The sequence below is a fragment of the Podarcis muralis genome, chromosome 8 (genome assembly GCF_964188315.1).
Source record: "Podarcis muralis chromosome 8, rPodMur119.hap1.1, whole genome shotgun sequence".
Classification (NCBI taxonomy): domain Eukaryota; kingdom Metazoa; phylum Chordata; class Lepidosauria; order Squamata; family Lacertidae; genus Podarcis; species Podarcis muralis.
The window spans coordinates 23,927,441-23,942,484 of NC_135662.1; the positions used below are offsets into that span (position 1 = coordinate 23,927,441).

Sequence of the window (15,044 nt, forward strand, 5' to 3'; positions counted from 1 at the left end):
AACTGCTACTTTTACTTTGGGAAACCCCCAGCGCCTTTATTACCACCAATGAAAATGTAACAAAATAGGGAGCAAGCTTCTGAGACTATCAGAACTCTTCGCTAGGCGGGGTGATGCTCAGTAAAGCTGGAGGAGGGATGGCGATGAGAAAAAGTTTGGCTTGATCTTGAAGCCTTCATGTCTACGTGGCTGGAAGTTAACTTTTGCTCTATATAGTCTTAGAAGGGGCGTGGTTATGGCGAATGTAAATAAGCTCCTGCGCCGCAGAATCTGTCACTACAGCTAAAATCCTCGCCCACCTGGCCGCCTCCTTCCCGAGAGGAAAAAGGCTCCCGGAACAGCCCGCAGCTTCCCTATATAACTCATCCTTTGATGCCCAAATGAGTCCAGGCGGAGTATCTGGATTTACACGTATTTCCTGCGTTCGAGTTTCTGGTGATGTCAAATCCCGGGACCTTTGTAGTTACTTGCCTTTCCGCGCTTGCTGTTCCTAACGTACCACTCTACTGAACAATCCAGATCGACGTCAGACCCCGTTAAATCGAATCGCTTGCCTTTAAGTTGCTTCCCACGTCCTTCGAGAGCAAAACCTAAGAATGCAGGCTTTACATTGCGAAACGTGCATTACAGGCTGCAAGAGAGCTTTGCTACTTTAATTCAATTTATTGAGTTTTCTAAACAACAACATTTGTATAATCTCTGGACCTCGTCCCAGAAGCATGAAAATATTTTAGGTTTATTTATTCCTATTGGGAAAGGAAGACATGGAAAGGGCTGCTTTCTTTTACCGTGAACCATGAATTCGAAGCAAGTCTCTCCTAACTCCTCCGCCAGCCCCCCGCCCCCCATACTCGCAAAAGGCATGGATTTGATTAGCACCCCCTCCGCGCCCCTAATTCTACACTAACCATTTGGATAGCTGTGCGCTGTTAATCCTCCTGAATGTACCATTCGGACCAAGATCACCCACAGACCATTCCTAAATAGATTTTCACCGAGTTCCGTGGGATTTGTTTCCTAAAGATACTGCAAACCTAAGCAAGTCCCATGGAAATCCATGGGATTTCTCCTGAGTAAACTTAGCAGGGAGCGACCTGCAAGTAGATTTCGGGCAGAGTTCCAGGAGCGCAGCCTTCCCGAACCTGCAGCTGCGTCTCAGGGGCTCAGGGGAAAAACACAGCCGAGGGCGAATGTGAGATCCGTTTAAGAATCATAATCCATACATTCTGGTAGCATTGCTTTACGAGAATTGGGCTCCAGCAGCCTTGCGCTTTTTGCGCTCAGGTAGGAATTTGCCTGGGTCTGGACTTCAGAGAGGCCCAGCCTGGAAACAAGTCGATGTGGGAAATGGGAAAAGCGAGCCGAGGCTCCGCAGTTTTATCCCGTCCGATCCCACCTTCTATTTTCTCTCCTTTAAGAGTCGAGGAAAAGAGATTCTGCAAAGCAGGTTGAATACGGAGAACACTAGGAATTTAATCTTTGAACACCCTTGCAGTCAGAGAGCCACAAGGTAGTTAAACGGGACGGCTGGGATTTGAGAGAGCTGAAACCCAAACTGCAGTTGCCCTTAAGTGGTCTGTGCGCATAACTAAGAAAAGAAGATTAAAGAAAAAATCATTGATGAACAAATACGGTACTTGTTTTATGCAAAAACAAGGCGATGCAACTATTTAACTTTGTTAGGCTGCTGATTTGCTGCTGTTGTTGTTGCTATTATTATTATTATTATTATTATTATTATTATTATTATTATTATTATTATTACAGTTCTACCTATCCCTTAAGATGTTCGGAGATTAAGGATCTAATTTTTGCCTGGTAGATTAGCCAATTAAAATGGCCACGGGACGCCAAAGCACCTGACTATTTCAAGATTTTTATTACGGAGTCCACAACCACAGCAGTGGAAAGAGGAATCCGATCTGAAGAGGAGAAAAAAAGACCGAGCGTAACAAAACTTTCTAAATGGGGTGAAACAGTTCAGATCAAAATGTTAATTTAGGCGTTAAGGAATCAGTGCTTCCAATCACTGGACTGATGCTCCACCTCCCCAGCGTTTATGAATTATGGAGACAATAAAAACGATCGGGATTTGGTAGCCTCGACCTTCCTTTGCTCCACACGTTGCTAAATCACTTCCAATATGCTATATGAATCTTAACCGATCAGCTGATTAATGCCATCTTAATCTCGGCCCATAATCAGCTGGGCGGCTACGGATCTATCCCAGGACAAACGAGCCGAGATGAACCTTATGCGTGTACGGGATGATGAGCGAAGTACGGTATTTGGGCACCTTATCTGATGGAAGCCCTGCGAGTCTCTGCACGCCTCCTGTTATTCGCTTAAGCGACTTTCACCAAGAGAAACAAGTTGAGGACGTAGCATTGGACGTATAGAAAGGGGCGCGCAGCCAATCGCGTGAGACGTCTCAAGTTCCCCAGGCTTCCTGGCTTCTGCTCTTGGGGTTGCAGAGATGTTGCAGGAGGCAACTCTGATCAGTGTACACCTTATGCACCCCTGCTTTGGTTATTATATTCGGATGTGCAGAGCCCACAACTCCAGCTGGGAGTTGCATTGCCATGCAAAAAGTCCACATTCCCTGGTCCTCCTGAATCCAGCTCCTATACACGGCGAGGAGATCCGGTAGAATTTTGTCCGCGTTGTGCACAAATATTGTTTTGAACGCAGGGGATACCGCTTGTTCCATGTTCCACAGCCCATGGCTGGGGCAAGGCGAGTCTCTCCACTGTTACCATTTGGGTTAAAGTTTTCATTCTGCAGCGGGAAGTGGAATCGCTCAGCAAAAACAATGTTGCTAAGGAAATCGTTGCAAGTTTCAGCGCGCGCCCTGTCTGAATTTATGCCACCCCCCACAATTCAACATACTGTACTAGAATTAAACAAAAAGAAAAGTTGGGTAACATCATGCAGCGTGGAAGGCTCTGGTTATTTGTTCGCTTAGGCACTTGAATTGTTAGGTTTACCGTTTGATTGGGTATATGGTGGAATAGTTTTTATGTCACTTTTATCATGTCCTCCTGGAAATAACTTCGATGGGAATCAATGCCAATTTCAAGAAACGTCAAGTAAAGATGTAAAAAGCTTGAGGTGCTGGAGACATGTCACTGTGACATTTCCTAAATTATTTTTTAAAATCCTCAGAAGTCGGATAGCTGGTACATAGGATGTGGCTTAATTATTATTTTTTTAAGCATCAATTCCCCCCAGAACAACTGCATCCAAGGGCCACTCATATGTTACAAGTTTTCTGCTCCCTGCATACAATCACCTCCACTCATATCTATTTTTTCTGAATATTCACACACCAGAAACCACCTTTGGTCTCAGCTTTGCAGCATGTGTGCCCTCCGTGTGCATCTTGCAAACTCTGTGCTTGTGTGGTAATCATACATGACAACCTACATATGTTTTGCATGTTTCTCTTCTAGAGGGTAGTGATTCCAATGTAGGAAATTTATAAGTGCTGTGCAAAAGTAACTATGGTATTTTAAGTGACTTTAAATGTAATGGGGGGAAGGCAAAAGTATGAATGGCATATTCATTTTTTTTTTGCATATAATAACATCTGAAGAGGGAACTCAGTACTTCTCTCCTACTGTGAGGGACTAATGATTGCTTTTCCTTCGAGAATGAAGCTTTAAAAAGGGGAATTGAAGTAGACAGGGTTGCTTTCTCCACCCAGTGGTGCAATTAGACTACTGTGGATTACTTATAGACCTAATGCATTTACGGGAGGGGCCTCTTTTAATGATAATGTCTATTATTCCACTTACTTCAGAAATTACCGGTACTCTGAAAGCAGCTGATCATTTTCTGCATGCATTGGCTTTAAATTATTGTAATTTTTAATTGATAATTTCATCTTCTTTGTAAACCACTTTGAGGCTTTTGTACAATCAAACAGTCTATAAAATTAATAATAATAATAATAATAATAATAATAATAATAATAATAATAATAAAACAAAATAATCCAGTTCCAAATTTGAGGGCCTTCCTCTTGGGTTTTTTTCTTTCTTTCTTGAGGAATAGGTCCTCAACATCTGCCTCAAAGTCCTGCCTTGGTGACACTACTGTCTCCACCTACTGTTTATTCTTATATGATCACCTAGAGCAGCTTCCCACATGGTATTCCCAAGTTTTCCTAGTTCTTATTCATTTATGTTTCCAGACTCTGATTCTGCTGCGCTATGTACCTCCTGAGCAGCCATGGTCATACTGTGAGTTTGCATTCCAGGAGAGAAAGGTCTGAAATATCCTCAGTTGAAGAGAAACAGGATTATCATGAAGAGTAGGTATGGTCAACAAAAGTAGTCATGTTGGTCCATTATTAAGTAATTAGAGCCGATCCAAATGTCATGGAATGGTGAACAAACTTTTATTTATATATTTATTTCTTACCTGCCCTCTACCATAAGGTTCCTGGGCAGGTTAAAACAATAAACAGAATACACAGATATATAATAAGATGAAATTAAAACATATACAACCATAAAACCAAGTGTTAAAATAATTTAAAATCCATATATAAAACAACTAAGAACAATCCATATATATATATATATATATATATATATATATATATATATATGCTTTCGTAGATTTTCACGGGTATAGGTATGCAGGTTTTGGTGTCCTCGGGTGTCTTCCCGTGTAAAAGTTGGGGTGTCTAGGCGACGTTTCGACGAGGTCTCACTCGTCATCTTCAGGCTGGTGCTTTCGGCTTCTTGTTACTGGAACAGAGCAGGATCTCAGTGTTTGAGTTCCTATAAATACTGTTGAGGGGTGCGGTGTATAGCCTCCAATGTTCTGGGCCGAGAGGAAGTTCCCAGGCTAGTGTGCCTTTTCTTCTTTTGTTCCTTAGTTGCTTGAGGGATATCTTGATATCACTCAAGAAATCACTCAAGATATCCCTCAAGCAACTAAGGAACAAAAGAAGAAAAGGCACACTAGCCTGGGAACTTCCTCTCGGCCCAGAACATTGGAGGCTATACACCGCACCCCTCAACAGTATTTATAGGAACTCAAACACTGAGATCCTGCTCTGTTCCAGTAACAAGAAGCCGAAAGCACCAGCCTGAAGATGACGAGTGAGACCTCGTCGAAACGTCGCCTAGACACCCCAACTTTTACACGGGAAGACACCCGAGGACACCAAAACCTGCATATATATATATATATATATATATATATATATATATACTTAAAACCACTTCCACATTAAAAAAAAGTTAAAAATAGTTCTGATATGAATAAGGTATGGGATAAAGATCTCCACTTAAAAGGTTTGCTGAAAGAGGAAGGTTTTCACTAGACATCAAAAAGATCACAGAGACTGCACCTAATATATAGCAGGAGGGAATTCCAATGTGTAAAGTGTAGGTGTCTCCACACTCAATTCCCAATCCCTGTATCATCAGAATGGACCTCCTAATAAGGTGATATCTGCAAGAGGCCCTCACCCACAGAGTTACTGTGATTGACTGGGTATATAAGGGCTGAAACTTTCAAGTTCTCCTGAACATTTATTAAGAATAGATGCCGTTTTGCTTAACATCCAAGGCTGAAGTAAAGTTATGGAAAAGGTGAAACCTTGCTGTGACATTTGGGTTGGTCCTAATGAAAGTATTACCCTACTGTGGTTGATGAGTGAGCATTTTTAATAGCTCTAACAGCACAGTTATTCCTTCCTAGCTTTCAATCTAAAAGTAATATTAGCAGGCCTAAGCCTTAGTTGGTCATGAATACTTATTGATTTCTCAGTAGAGGCTAAGTATGCCTTTTAATCTTAGTTTCCAGAGAGGCAGCCCCGTTAGGCTGCAATCCTAGCCTCACTTACGTGGGAGCAAGCCTCACTGAATTCAAAAGGACTTACTTCTGAGTAAATGGGATTAGGACTGCATCAGGAGTGTCAACTTGAATAATATATTTTAGGAGGAGGCATGTAATCAGTCACAAGATTCGGCACACAAACACCATTTGAATGGCAATGCCCATTAGCTTTGGGGGGCCCAGGCCCCCTCAAATATTTTATGGGGGGGGGCAAAGGGAACTTGGCCCCTAGGAGTTGGCTCCTGTGGACTGCACTGTTAGCTTGTTTCAGCAAAACCAACAGAATCTTGGGCCACTAGTTTAAAGACTAGTAAATTTACCATGGCATAAGCTTTCATGGGCTAGAATCCACTTTATCATATGTTTCAGTCTTGTTTCTTCTGGATACAGGGATAGATTTATAAATGCATAAACAGCAGAGTCTTTTGGCTCTTTAAAGAGCAACAAACACATTACGGCATAAACTTTTGTGGAACAGATTTCATCAGATGCACAAGGTGTTATCCCGAGTGGTGGTGAGGATTATAATTTCCCCTCTGGTCTACCTGGCTCTTTCATTCAGTATGCAGAAGCAGGAAATGAAACCTCTCACAACAACCTGAACTGGCTTAACACTGAAATGTAAGAAAACCCCCATCTTTTCATTCATTAAAATGCCATCCGCCTCACAGTGACAGAAACACCACATCTAGGAAGCGAATAGGGCTGATATGTATTGCTAACTCTTCTCCCCCCCCCCCCCCCCCAGTTAGATGTACAAGGACTTCTGAAGTGTAGATCAAAGCGGCTGCAAAAAAAGAAAAAGCGATCTAGGAATGAACGAGCAGAAGACAACATAAATCCAGTCAAAGTTTCATCTTCTCTCTTGTTATCAGCAGTGTTTGAAAGTGAGGTTGTTTTGAAGTCAGCAGCAGGTTTTCTGCACGATCGGAGCTTTTAATGTGCCCCCAAATATCACAGAGGTTTCCGTTTCATATCAGAATAGCACATGTTTGTTGCCACTGCAATTATTAATTTTAACTCATCTCCTACTTTCCCTCTGGGCCCCTTCGTTACATCTGGTGTCTCAGTATGAGTGAACAAGATGACCAGTACTGATAGTAGCAGGGAGACTGCAGATCTTCATGTTATTTGTGGAAAAGCTAGCCAAGGCTATTGGCTGATTTATGCGGTGGCTACAATTTCACAGGGCAAGGTTCTCTAACACTATTTTTCTAATCCACATCACCTTCAACCTGGAGGGGGTCAAATTTCTACCTCTTATTATTGCAGCTGCAGGTTTCTGACATTGAAGTCAAACTCCAGTTCTCAGATAAAGTAACTCCATCTCCTTAAAGGAGAAGAAGAAGTTTAAATATTTTGTATGAAAGGAGAGCGGACCAATCATTACAGCAGTGTCTTGATTTAAACTGAAAATAACTGTGGCTAGTTATTCCATCCTGCTTGTATAAAGAAATGCAAAGAATAATAAAACTGGAAGGAACACAGAACTGGGATGAAAGAAAGATGGACAATCAGCAACATATTGATCAGGAATTACATAAAGACATGTAACCAGCACCCCAACTTCCTGAATACATAGATTGCACACAAATATTAACTTTTTGGACACCATTTCCCACCTGCTTCTTCTTCCTGAATTCCATGTATGGATGATCCACAGGCTTAAGAGTGTAAGGGGAGCCCTGCAACACCATCAGACCCTGCATCCTCTTTTCTGCAGTGACCAACCAAACACAGTGGCGTAGCGTGGGTTGTCAGCACCCGGGGCAAGGCAAGTAATTTGCGCCCCTAACCCGTGGATTTGTGCCCCCTAACCCGTGGATTTGCGCCCCCTAACCTGTGGATTTGCCCTAACCCCAGATGTTGCGCCCGGTGCGGCCGGCCCCCCCTGCACCCCCCACGCTACGCCACTGACCAAACAAGACAGTGCCTCTGAACAAGGAGGTGCTCTACAGCTATCATGACAAATAGTTACTGATGGCCTGATTCTCCATTAATTTGTCTACTCCCCTTTTAAGATGTAGTGATATACATCTTGGATGTGACATCTTGTGGCATAGTATTCCATAAACGAATTATGTGCCATGTAATGAAACACAGTCAGATAGTCAGATTAACTGGATCATCCCAGTGATGGCATTTTGAGTTTACATTATCAGCAGACATAAACTTGCTACAAAATCCCTGCAGAAGGAACACACCGTACGCTACATACAATCACACTGGAACTCTGAGTTTGTTAAATAAGAAAGCAATGTTTATTACCGGAAATACAGTGGTACCTCAGGTTACAGATGCTTCAGGTTACATAAGCTTCAGGTTACAGACTCTGCTAACCCAGAAATATTACCTCTGGTTAAGAACTTTGCTTCAGGATGAGAACAGAAATCGTGCTCTGGCGGCGCGGCGGCAGCAGGAGGCCTCATTAGCTAAAGTGGTGCATCAGGTTAAGAACAGTTTCAGGTTAAGAACAGACCTCCAGAACAAATTAAGTACTTAACCTGAGGCACCAGTTCTTGGAGATGCCTAAAGCCATGCTTGCTCTTGCGCATTAGGCTGGAGAGATTCAAGTATGTCTCCTCTCATGAGGAAGGCATGATGAAGAAGAAAGAGGAAGTGAAGAAGGGAGGTCCGATCAGCAACCCTAAGAGTGTCAGTTTAACACTGAAGGAAGATCAAGAGGTCAGGATGGGAAGGACAGCCTAAGAAGTGAGAAGCTTTCTCTCTTCTACCCTACCCAAGCAGGTACATCACCCAACAGTGCAAGCAGAGTTGCACACCTGACACTCCCAACATCCAGGTTCTATTATAATAAGAAGGTCTGAAAGACCTCTCTCTTTCTCCATTTTCACTATGCATAAATTTATAATGTCTCTACTTTGTTGCATTTTCTTAAATAGACTAAAAAGCCTCCCATGATTTAGCTTTTCCTCTTGTGGAAGATGCTCTGGTCCCTGATAACATTGGCTGACTTTTTATGCACTTTCCCTAGCTCTACAATAACCTTTTTGAGAAGAGGCATCTAACTGGACATAGCATTTGTTAAGTGTGGCCACACCACAGATTTGTATGAAAGCATTATATCAGCAGTTACATATTTGTTCCCTTTCCTAAAGACTCCTAGGATGGAATTAATCTTTTCCACATGTATTGCACTCTGGACAGCATTTTAGCTGAGCTTTCCACCATAGCTCTTAATTTATTTCAAACATTTTAACTCTGGTCTTTAGCCAAGCAAGGCTGCCAGAGCACCTTACGAATGTCAGTGGTGAGACAATCCCTTCTCAGAGGCTTACAATATAAAAGACACAACTCAGAAGGAAAGGGAATTGTGAGGGAGAAGGAGTAAAACAGCAAACTCAGACACTAGCTCTTAGTTACAGAGTTCTTATAACAACAAGTTGGAATAGAATGGCTAGTCATAGTTCAGACTCTGTCTTCTCTTCTCTGCTCTCAGCTAACTGGGGTTAGGTCTGCATTCTAAATTAGGATTCCCTCTCCCCCAAATTTTACACCTACCTTAATAGTCCAACCACTATTAATGTGTGATAATTAAGAACAAAAATCTGCACAAAATATCCATGATGGGACTAAAAAAAAGTGTATAATTTTAAAAATATTTTAAAAGGAAACTTGTCCCCCCCCCCATGGATTGAAGGCTGCTTGTACATTGCAAATCAGTGTGTGTTATGGAAAACCTGTGGCTGTTATTGCTTTAGAGCTGGATTAATCCTGAATCAGCAGCCATTCTATCAGTCATAATGTCCAATGTGAAAGTAAGGGACAGCCAAGTACAAATTATATGGATAAGTTTCAATATAATCCTAAGGTTCTTCAACAGTTTGCTTCAATTAAACCTAAATTTTGTGTGAAATATTGAAGGGCAATCTCTTCCCTGAAGAGCCTTCAGATTCTGATTGCAACAGTATTATTTATAACCAGGGTTAAGGATGTACATGTTAAGATAAGCTTGCAAGGTTATTTTGTGTTTGACAGGATGGTTGGAATTTACCCCCTCTGAGGAGAAATACAAAAGAGAAGAAGAAATATGCTTCTCTTATCTCCAAGATAAAACCTTGAATAAAATGCCAACAGCTTATCTTCAGCTCTACTATTTGGAAATACAAGAACCTGAAATATTAACTTGACATCAAACCATGTATCATTCACAATCTATATACATTATATATAATTTAAAGGCAGTTAAGAACATAAGAAGAGCCTGATGAACCAAGCAGGTAGCCCGTCTATTCCACCATCATGTTCTCACTGGGGCCAATCATATGCCTATAGGAACAGCGTAAGCTAGACCTGAGTGCAATATTACTCTTCCCTCCTGTGGTTACCTATCTCATATTACAACTGTTAATTTTCTTATTGGCAGTATTTCTTGTAGGGGTGGAGTAACCTTTTCAAATCGAGGGCTGCATGTTGGAGGAACTGAACATGGAGGAAGGGGTTAATTTTCTTAATGAGCATAAATCACCCCATGGTCTGAGATAAGTCAACAGGTGCAAGATCAGCCAAGTCAGTTGCTATATAGTGGCACCTTGAGTTACAAACGCTTCAGGTTACAAACCCTGCTAACCTGGAAGAGTTACCTCGAGTTGAGAACTTTGCCCCAGGATGAGAACGGAAATTGTTTGCCAGTGGCGCAGTGGCAGCAGGAGGCCCCATTAGCGAAAGCACGCCTCTAGTTAAGAACAGTTTCAGGTTAAGAATGGACCTGCAGAACGAATTAAGATCGTAACTAGAGGTACCACTGTAGTAACAACCTAGTGTTGTCTATATAAGTGATTAAGGTGTGTCATTTCACTAGCGTCTGTGGTCTTGCGCTGTGTGTTGGGGTCTGTCAGTGAGCCCCCTCCCCCTGGGAGTCTGGGAGTCAGAGTCTGTGTTACGTCTTGAAGCTGGAGCAAAAGAAATACTTTCTGCTTGCATCTGCCAAAGTCAAAAGCCTACAAGCTCTCTCTCTCTCTGTGTGTGTGTGTCTGGAACTGTATCTTCTATAGCAGTAAACTATTTTGGACCTTAAGCTGCCTTTGTGTGGTGATTGGAACTTGGGGCAACTTTTGCTATATGGGTATCTCACCTCAGATCCCCAACACTGCATTCCCTTCTGAGAGCTGTGTCAGTAGCACATGACACCAGAGGAAAAGTGGGCAAAACAATGAATGTAAAATTTATCCTTCAGGCTCAGTAGGCTAGTTTTGACAACCCTCTCTAGCCCATCCATTCATGTCAAGTGTTCAGGATCACAGCTTTTCACATGATATTTAAAATTGACATCAGCACTTACATTTTCTCAAAGTTTTGCTTTGGAGTATTTCAGATGACTCCTGTAACAGAGGTTTCCATACACACTCCAATCCCCTGGAGAGATTACCCCCCCCCAAATAATTAAGTTTTCCAATGTGATACTTGGAGTCACTGCAATATCCATGAAGATAGGAAGAATGCTTTTGTCAAAAAGCCCTACAACCCTGCAAGAGGATGTGGCAGTAACTTCTTGACCAGTTTTCTTTGCTTATCCTCCCATCTCATCTCCTGAAAATCAAGCTGAATATAATTTTGCTATACGGGTGCAGTGGGGTGAGGAATGAGGTGGGGAGGAAGCCACTCTTGCTCCCATTATTCCTCTTGGAAAAGCAAGGTTTTCCAGGTTGCTACCATGGAGCTCTAAAACAGGATGAAATTGGGACAGGCATTGTAAAATGAAGAAATGGTAAGAACTGATCATATGTTGTACTGTACAAATCGTTAAAATGCTTAGGGATTCTTTTGTTTTCATCACTTTGGCAGCAGTTGTACATGCACTGAACTCAGCGGGGCTTACATTGGAGTTAAAGTGTAGCATTGCACTGTTTACACAAGATGCCAGGAAAAGTTCTGTGCCAAATTCCCCCCAGAGAAAAAGTGGACGATCCCTTTGCTCTTACAGGCATGGCCAAACTTGGCCTGCCAGATGTTTTGGGACTACAATTCCCATCATCCCTGACCACTGGTCCTGTTAACTAGGGATAATGGGAGTTGTACTCCCAAAACTTCTGGAGGGCCAAGTTTGGCCATGCCTGCTGGTCTAGCACCTTTATGAAACAGAATATTTCTAGCACTATCCTAAGTCTTATTTACTTGCAGAAGGGCCACTACATTCAATGAAGCTTAACTTTCCAGTAAGTGTCTGATGGCAGCCATAACTAAAGATTAACCCAGCAACATATCACTAAAGATTAACCCACCAATATATCACCATAAGATCATGGCCACTGGTCCCATCACCTCCTGGCAAATAGAAGGGGAAGAAATGGAGGCAGTGAGAGGTTTTACTTTCTTGGGCTCCATGATCACTGCAGATGGTGACAGCAGTCATGAAATTAAAAGACGGCTGCTTCTTGGGACAAAAGCGATGACAAACCTAGACAGCATCTTAAAATGCAGAGACATCACCTTGCCAACAAAGGTCCGTATAGTTAAAGTCATGGTTTTCCCAGTAGTGATGTACGGAATTTAGAGCTGGACCATAAAGAAGGCTGATCGCGGAAGAATTGATGCTTTTGAATTATGATGCTGGAGGAGACTCTTGAGAGTCCCATGGACTGCAAGAAGATCAAACCTCTCCATTCTTAAGGAAATCAGCCCTTAGTGCTCACTGGAAGGACAGATCGTGAAGCTGAGGCTGCAATACTTTGGCAACCTCATGAGAAGAGAAGACTCCCTGGAAAAGACCCTGATGTTGGGAAAGATGGAGGGCACAAGGAGAAGGGGACGACAGAGGACGAGATGGTTGGATAGTGTTCTGGAAGCTACCAGCATGAGTTTGACCAAACTGCGGGAGGCAGTGGAACACATGTGGCCCAGAATACTACATAACCCAACATGCACCGGTTCACGTTGGGACCCCAGCTACGCAAAGGGGACCTTCCCCTCTTGCGTGCCTCCGTCATGACGCACTCTGCTCGCCACCCCCCCACTCCCCTTGCGTGCCACTATAGCAAACACTCCCGCTTCGCTTCCAGCCGACGTAAAGTGTAACTTTCTCTTCCGTCTTCTGGGTTTCCCGATTGATTTTCGCGGAGACCAATAGCCGCTTCGCATCTCCTATGCCTCAGCCAATAGAGAGGCTGGGTGGGCGGGGCGTTCCGTCCCAAGCAGCAAAGGCCCCGTCCTGTGCGTAGCGCTGAAGTCAAGGCAGCGGACGCGGCGCGAGGGGAGGGTCGCTTTTAAAGGGCCAGCTGCGGAAGGAAAGTTGTGCGGAGAGTTTCTGTTAGGTCCTGTCAGAGGGGTAGATAAACGGCGCCTCGCCTTTGGTGGGCTGTGGGGAAGGGGGGCGGGAATAATCCCAGGAGCCGCCGGCCGCAGCCATGGAGCAGGCAGCGCCCAAAAGGTAACGGCCGAGGGCCTCGCCGGTTCCCGAGAGGCCGCGGGAGCGGGCGGGGGCGAGGTTTATTTTGGGCGCAAGGGAGGAGGAGGAGGAGGCCAGGCTAGGCCGCACCGCGCAGCTCCCGGGCGCCTCCCTTGACGCTCCGGCTCCTGGTTCCCGGGGAGGCTTCCCGGTGGATTCGTCCCCTCTGGCCACCATTTCCTCCCCGCATCCCCCTGCTGCCAGGCCTCCCTCTGAGGAGGGATCCTGAGTGTGTGTGTGTTTCAAATGTACACTTCGCCCTCCCACCTCTTAAAGACATCTATTCTAGTATTAGCTAAGCGTCGATGGACGCCCATCATTGCCACAGTTTTGCTGTGTGAATGCGTGTAAATACACGTGTACATTTCCCCCTCCCCCAAGCCGACGCCCCATGTGGGAAAGCAGTGAATGCCATGTCTGTTAAACACACACACACACACACACACACACACACACTAAGAGGCATGATGGCCTGGATCATGCCTTCCCCAGATCTCTGTGCCTCAGAGTGGCACAGGTTTGGGTTAATGTTTCCAGGTAGGCACTAGTAACGTGGGATGTGTACTGCTTGCCTTCATAGCAGGAATTGTGGCATCTCCCCCCTTTGCCATTCTTTTACTATGCTGCTTGTGGGTTTGACAGTTTGGTTAGAGGACGTTAAGACATGACTGGTTTGCATTGGGTCAGTCTGATGACATGCCCCCTTGGTGTACATAGTCTTCGTAGTCCCAACAGAGGGATAAAGACCCCACACATGGTCCCATCTGTAGTTCGTGTAGGAGTGGGGCAGAAATTAATTTCTCTCTCATACTTGCATGTACGCCACCCACTTTAGACCTCCCTGCCGGTTCTTCCCATGGGGCAGAGAGAATGTTGCATTTTCCTGAATGTCCTTCCTTTGGTCCCCTTGGAAGAGACCTGCTGAAACATCTGACCTGTATCTTAGTGAAGGGGTGTGGGAATAGAAGTTTGGGGAATTACGGCCTGTCTGCATTATTGCAAATCTTTCTGGAAGTGTATGTATGAAACAGACAATGACAGTAGGTTCTGGCTCAATGTCAAGAACATGCTTCAGTTTAGGCTATTGGATTTCGTTTACTCAAGTTATGGATTTAGGAGAGAGTGCTAAATTGTGAGAAATGAAATCCCTGCAGGGACAGCATCTATTAAAAAAACGGTTTTGGGAATCTTGAAATACACACAACTTATTTTATATTTGGAAGATTATAGGAGGTAAAAACATACATACCCTAAAAACTATGTTTATTGGTATATTACTGTATATATTACCTCATTGTATCTGTGCTAATCTGTTGGGTTGGGTAGTAGATAATGATCTCCAGCTTCCCTTTCCAGCATCTACATAGGAAGCAGACTGTAGGTGTTCTGAATGCCCTGTTATGTGCACTTTCTGAGGATATATTGAATCTTCAAGTTGACCAGGACTAAAAACAGATTATATATTTTTTCCTGTAATTGATAGATAATAAACATCTGTCATATTTTTGGGTTGGGGAGATGCTGATTTTAAACTGTATTCAGACAATTTCCAAGCTGTTTTTTTAGTCCAGTATTGGCTACTTGGATGGCTGGTTGCTGTCCACAGATAGTATTTCCCATCACCTGCTTCCTGATCTCTTTAATGCTAGGGATTGGCGCTAGAACCTTCTGCATGCAAAGTATGTGCTCTACTATTGAGCTATGTTCTTTCCCCAACATTAAAGTAACAGCTGCAAGCTTAAAGTAACTTGCAGCGGAAAGAGGTTCAGTGATGGCTGGTGCT

The 15,044-nt window shown here is 43.6% G+C and overlaps 1 protein-coding gene across 4 annotated transcripts in view; it reads left to right on the plus strand.

Annotated features, from left to right (window-relative positions):
• Positions 1–13,007: 13,007 nt before the first annotated feature.
• The window catches only part of STK3 (serine/threonine kinase 3), a 110,021-nt gene continuing 107,984 nt past the window's right edge, over positions 13,008–15,044 (plus strand). Inside the window, exon 1 of one of the 4 annotated variants that reach the window (XM_077932828.1) lies at positions 13,008–13,243. In XM_077932828.1, coding sequence (XP_077788954.1) covers positions 13,221–13,243 — 23 coding nt within the window. In that variant the 5' untranslated portion in view covers positions 13,008–13,220. The remainder of the gene's footprint in view (positions 13,244–15,044) is intronic. The other 3 variants (XM_077932827.1, XM_028736414.2, XM_028736413.2) reach the window with 3 other exon arrangements.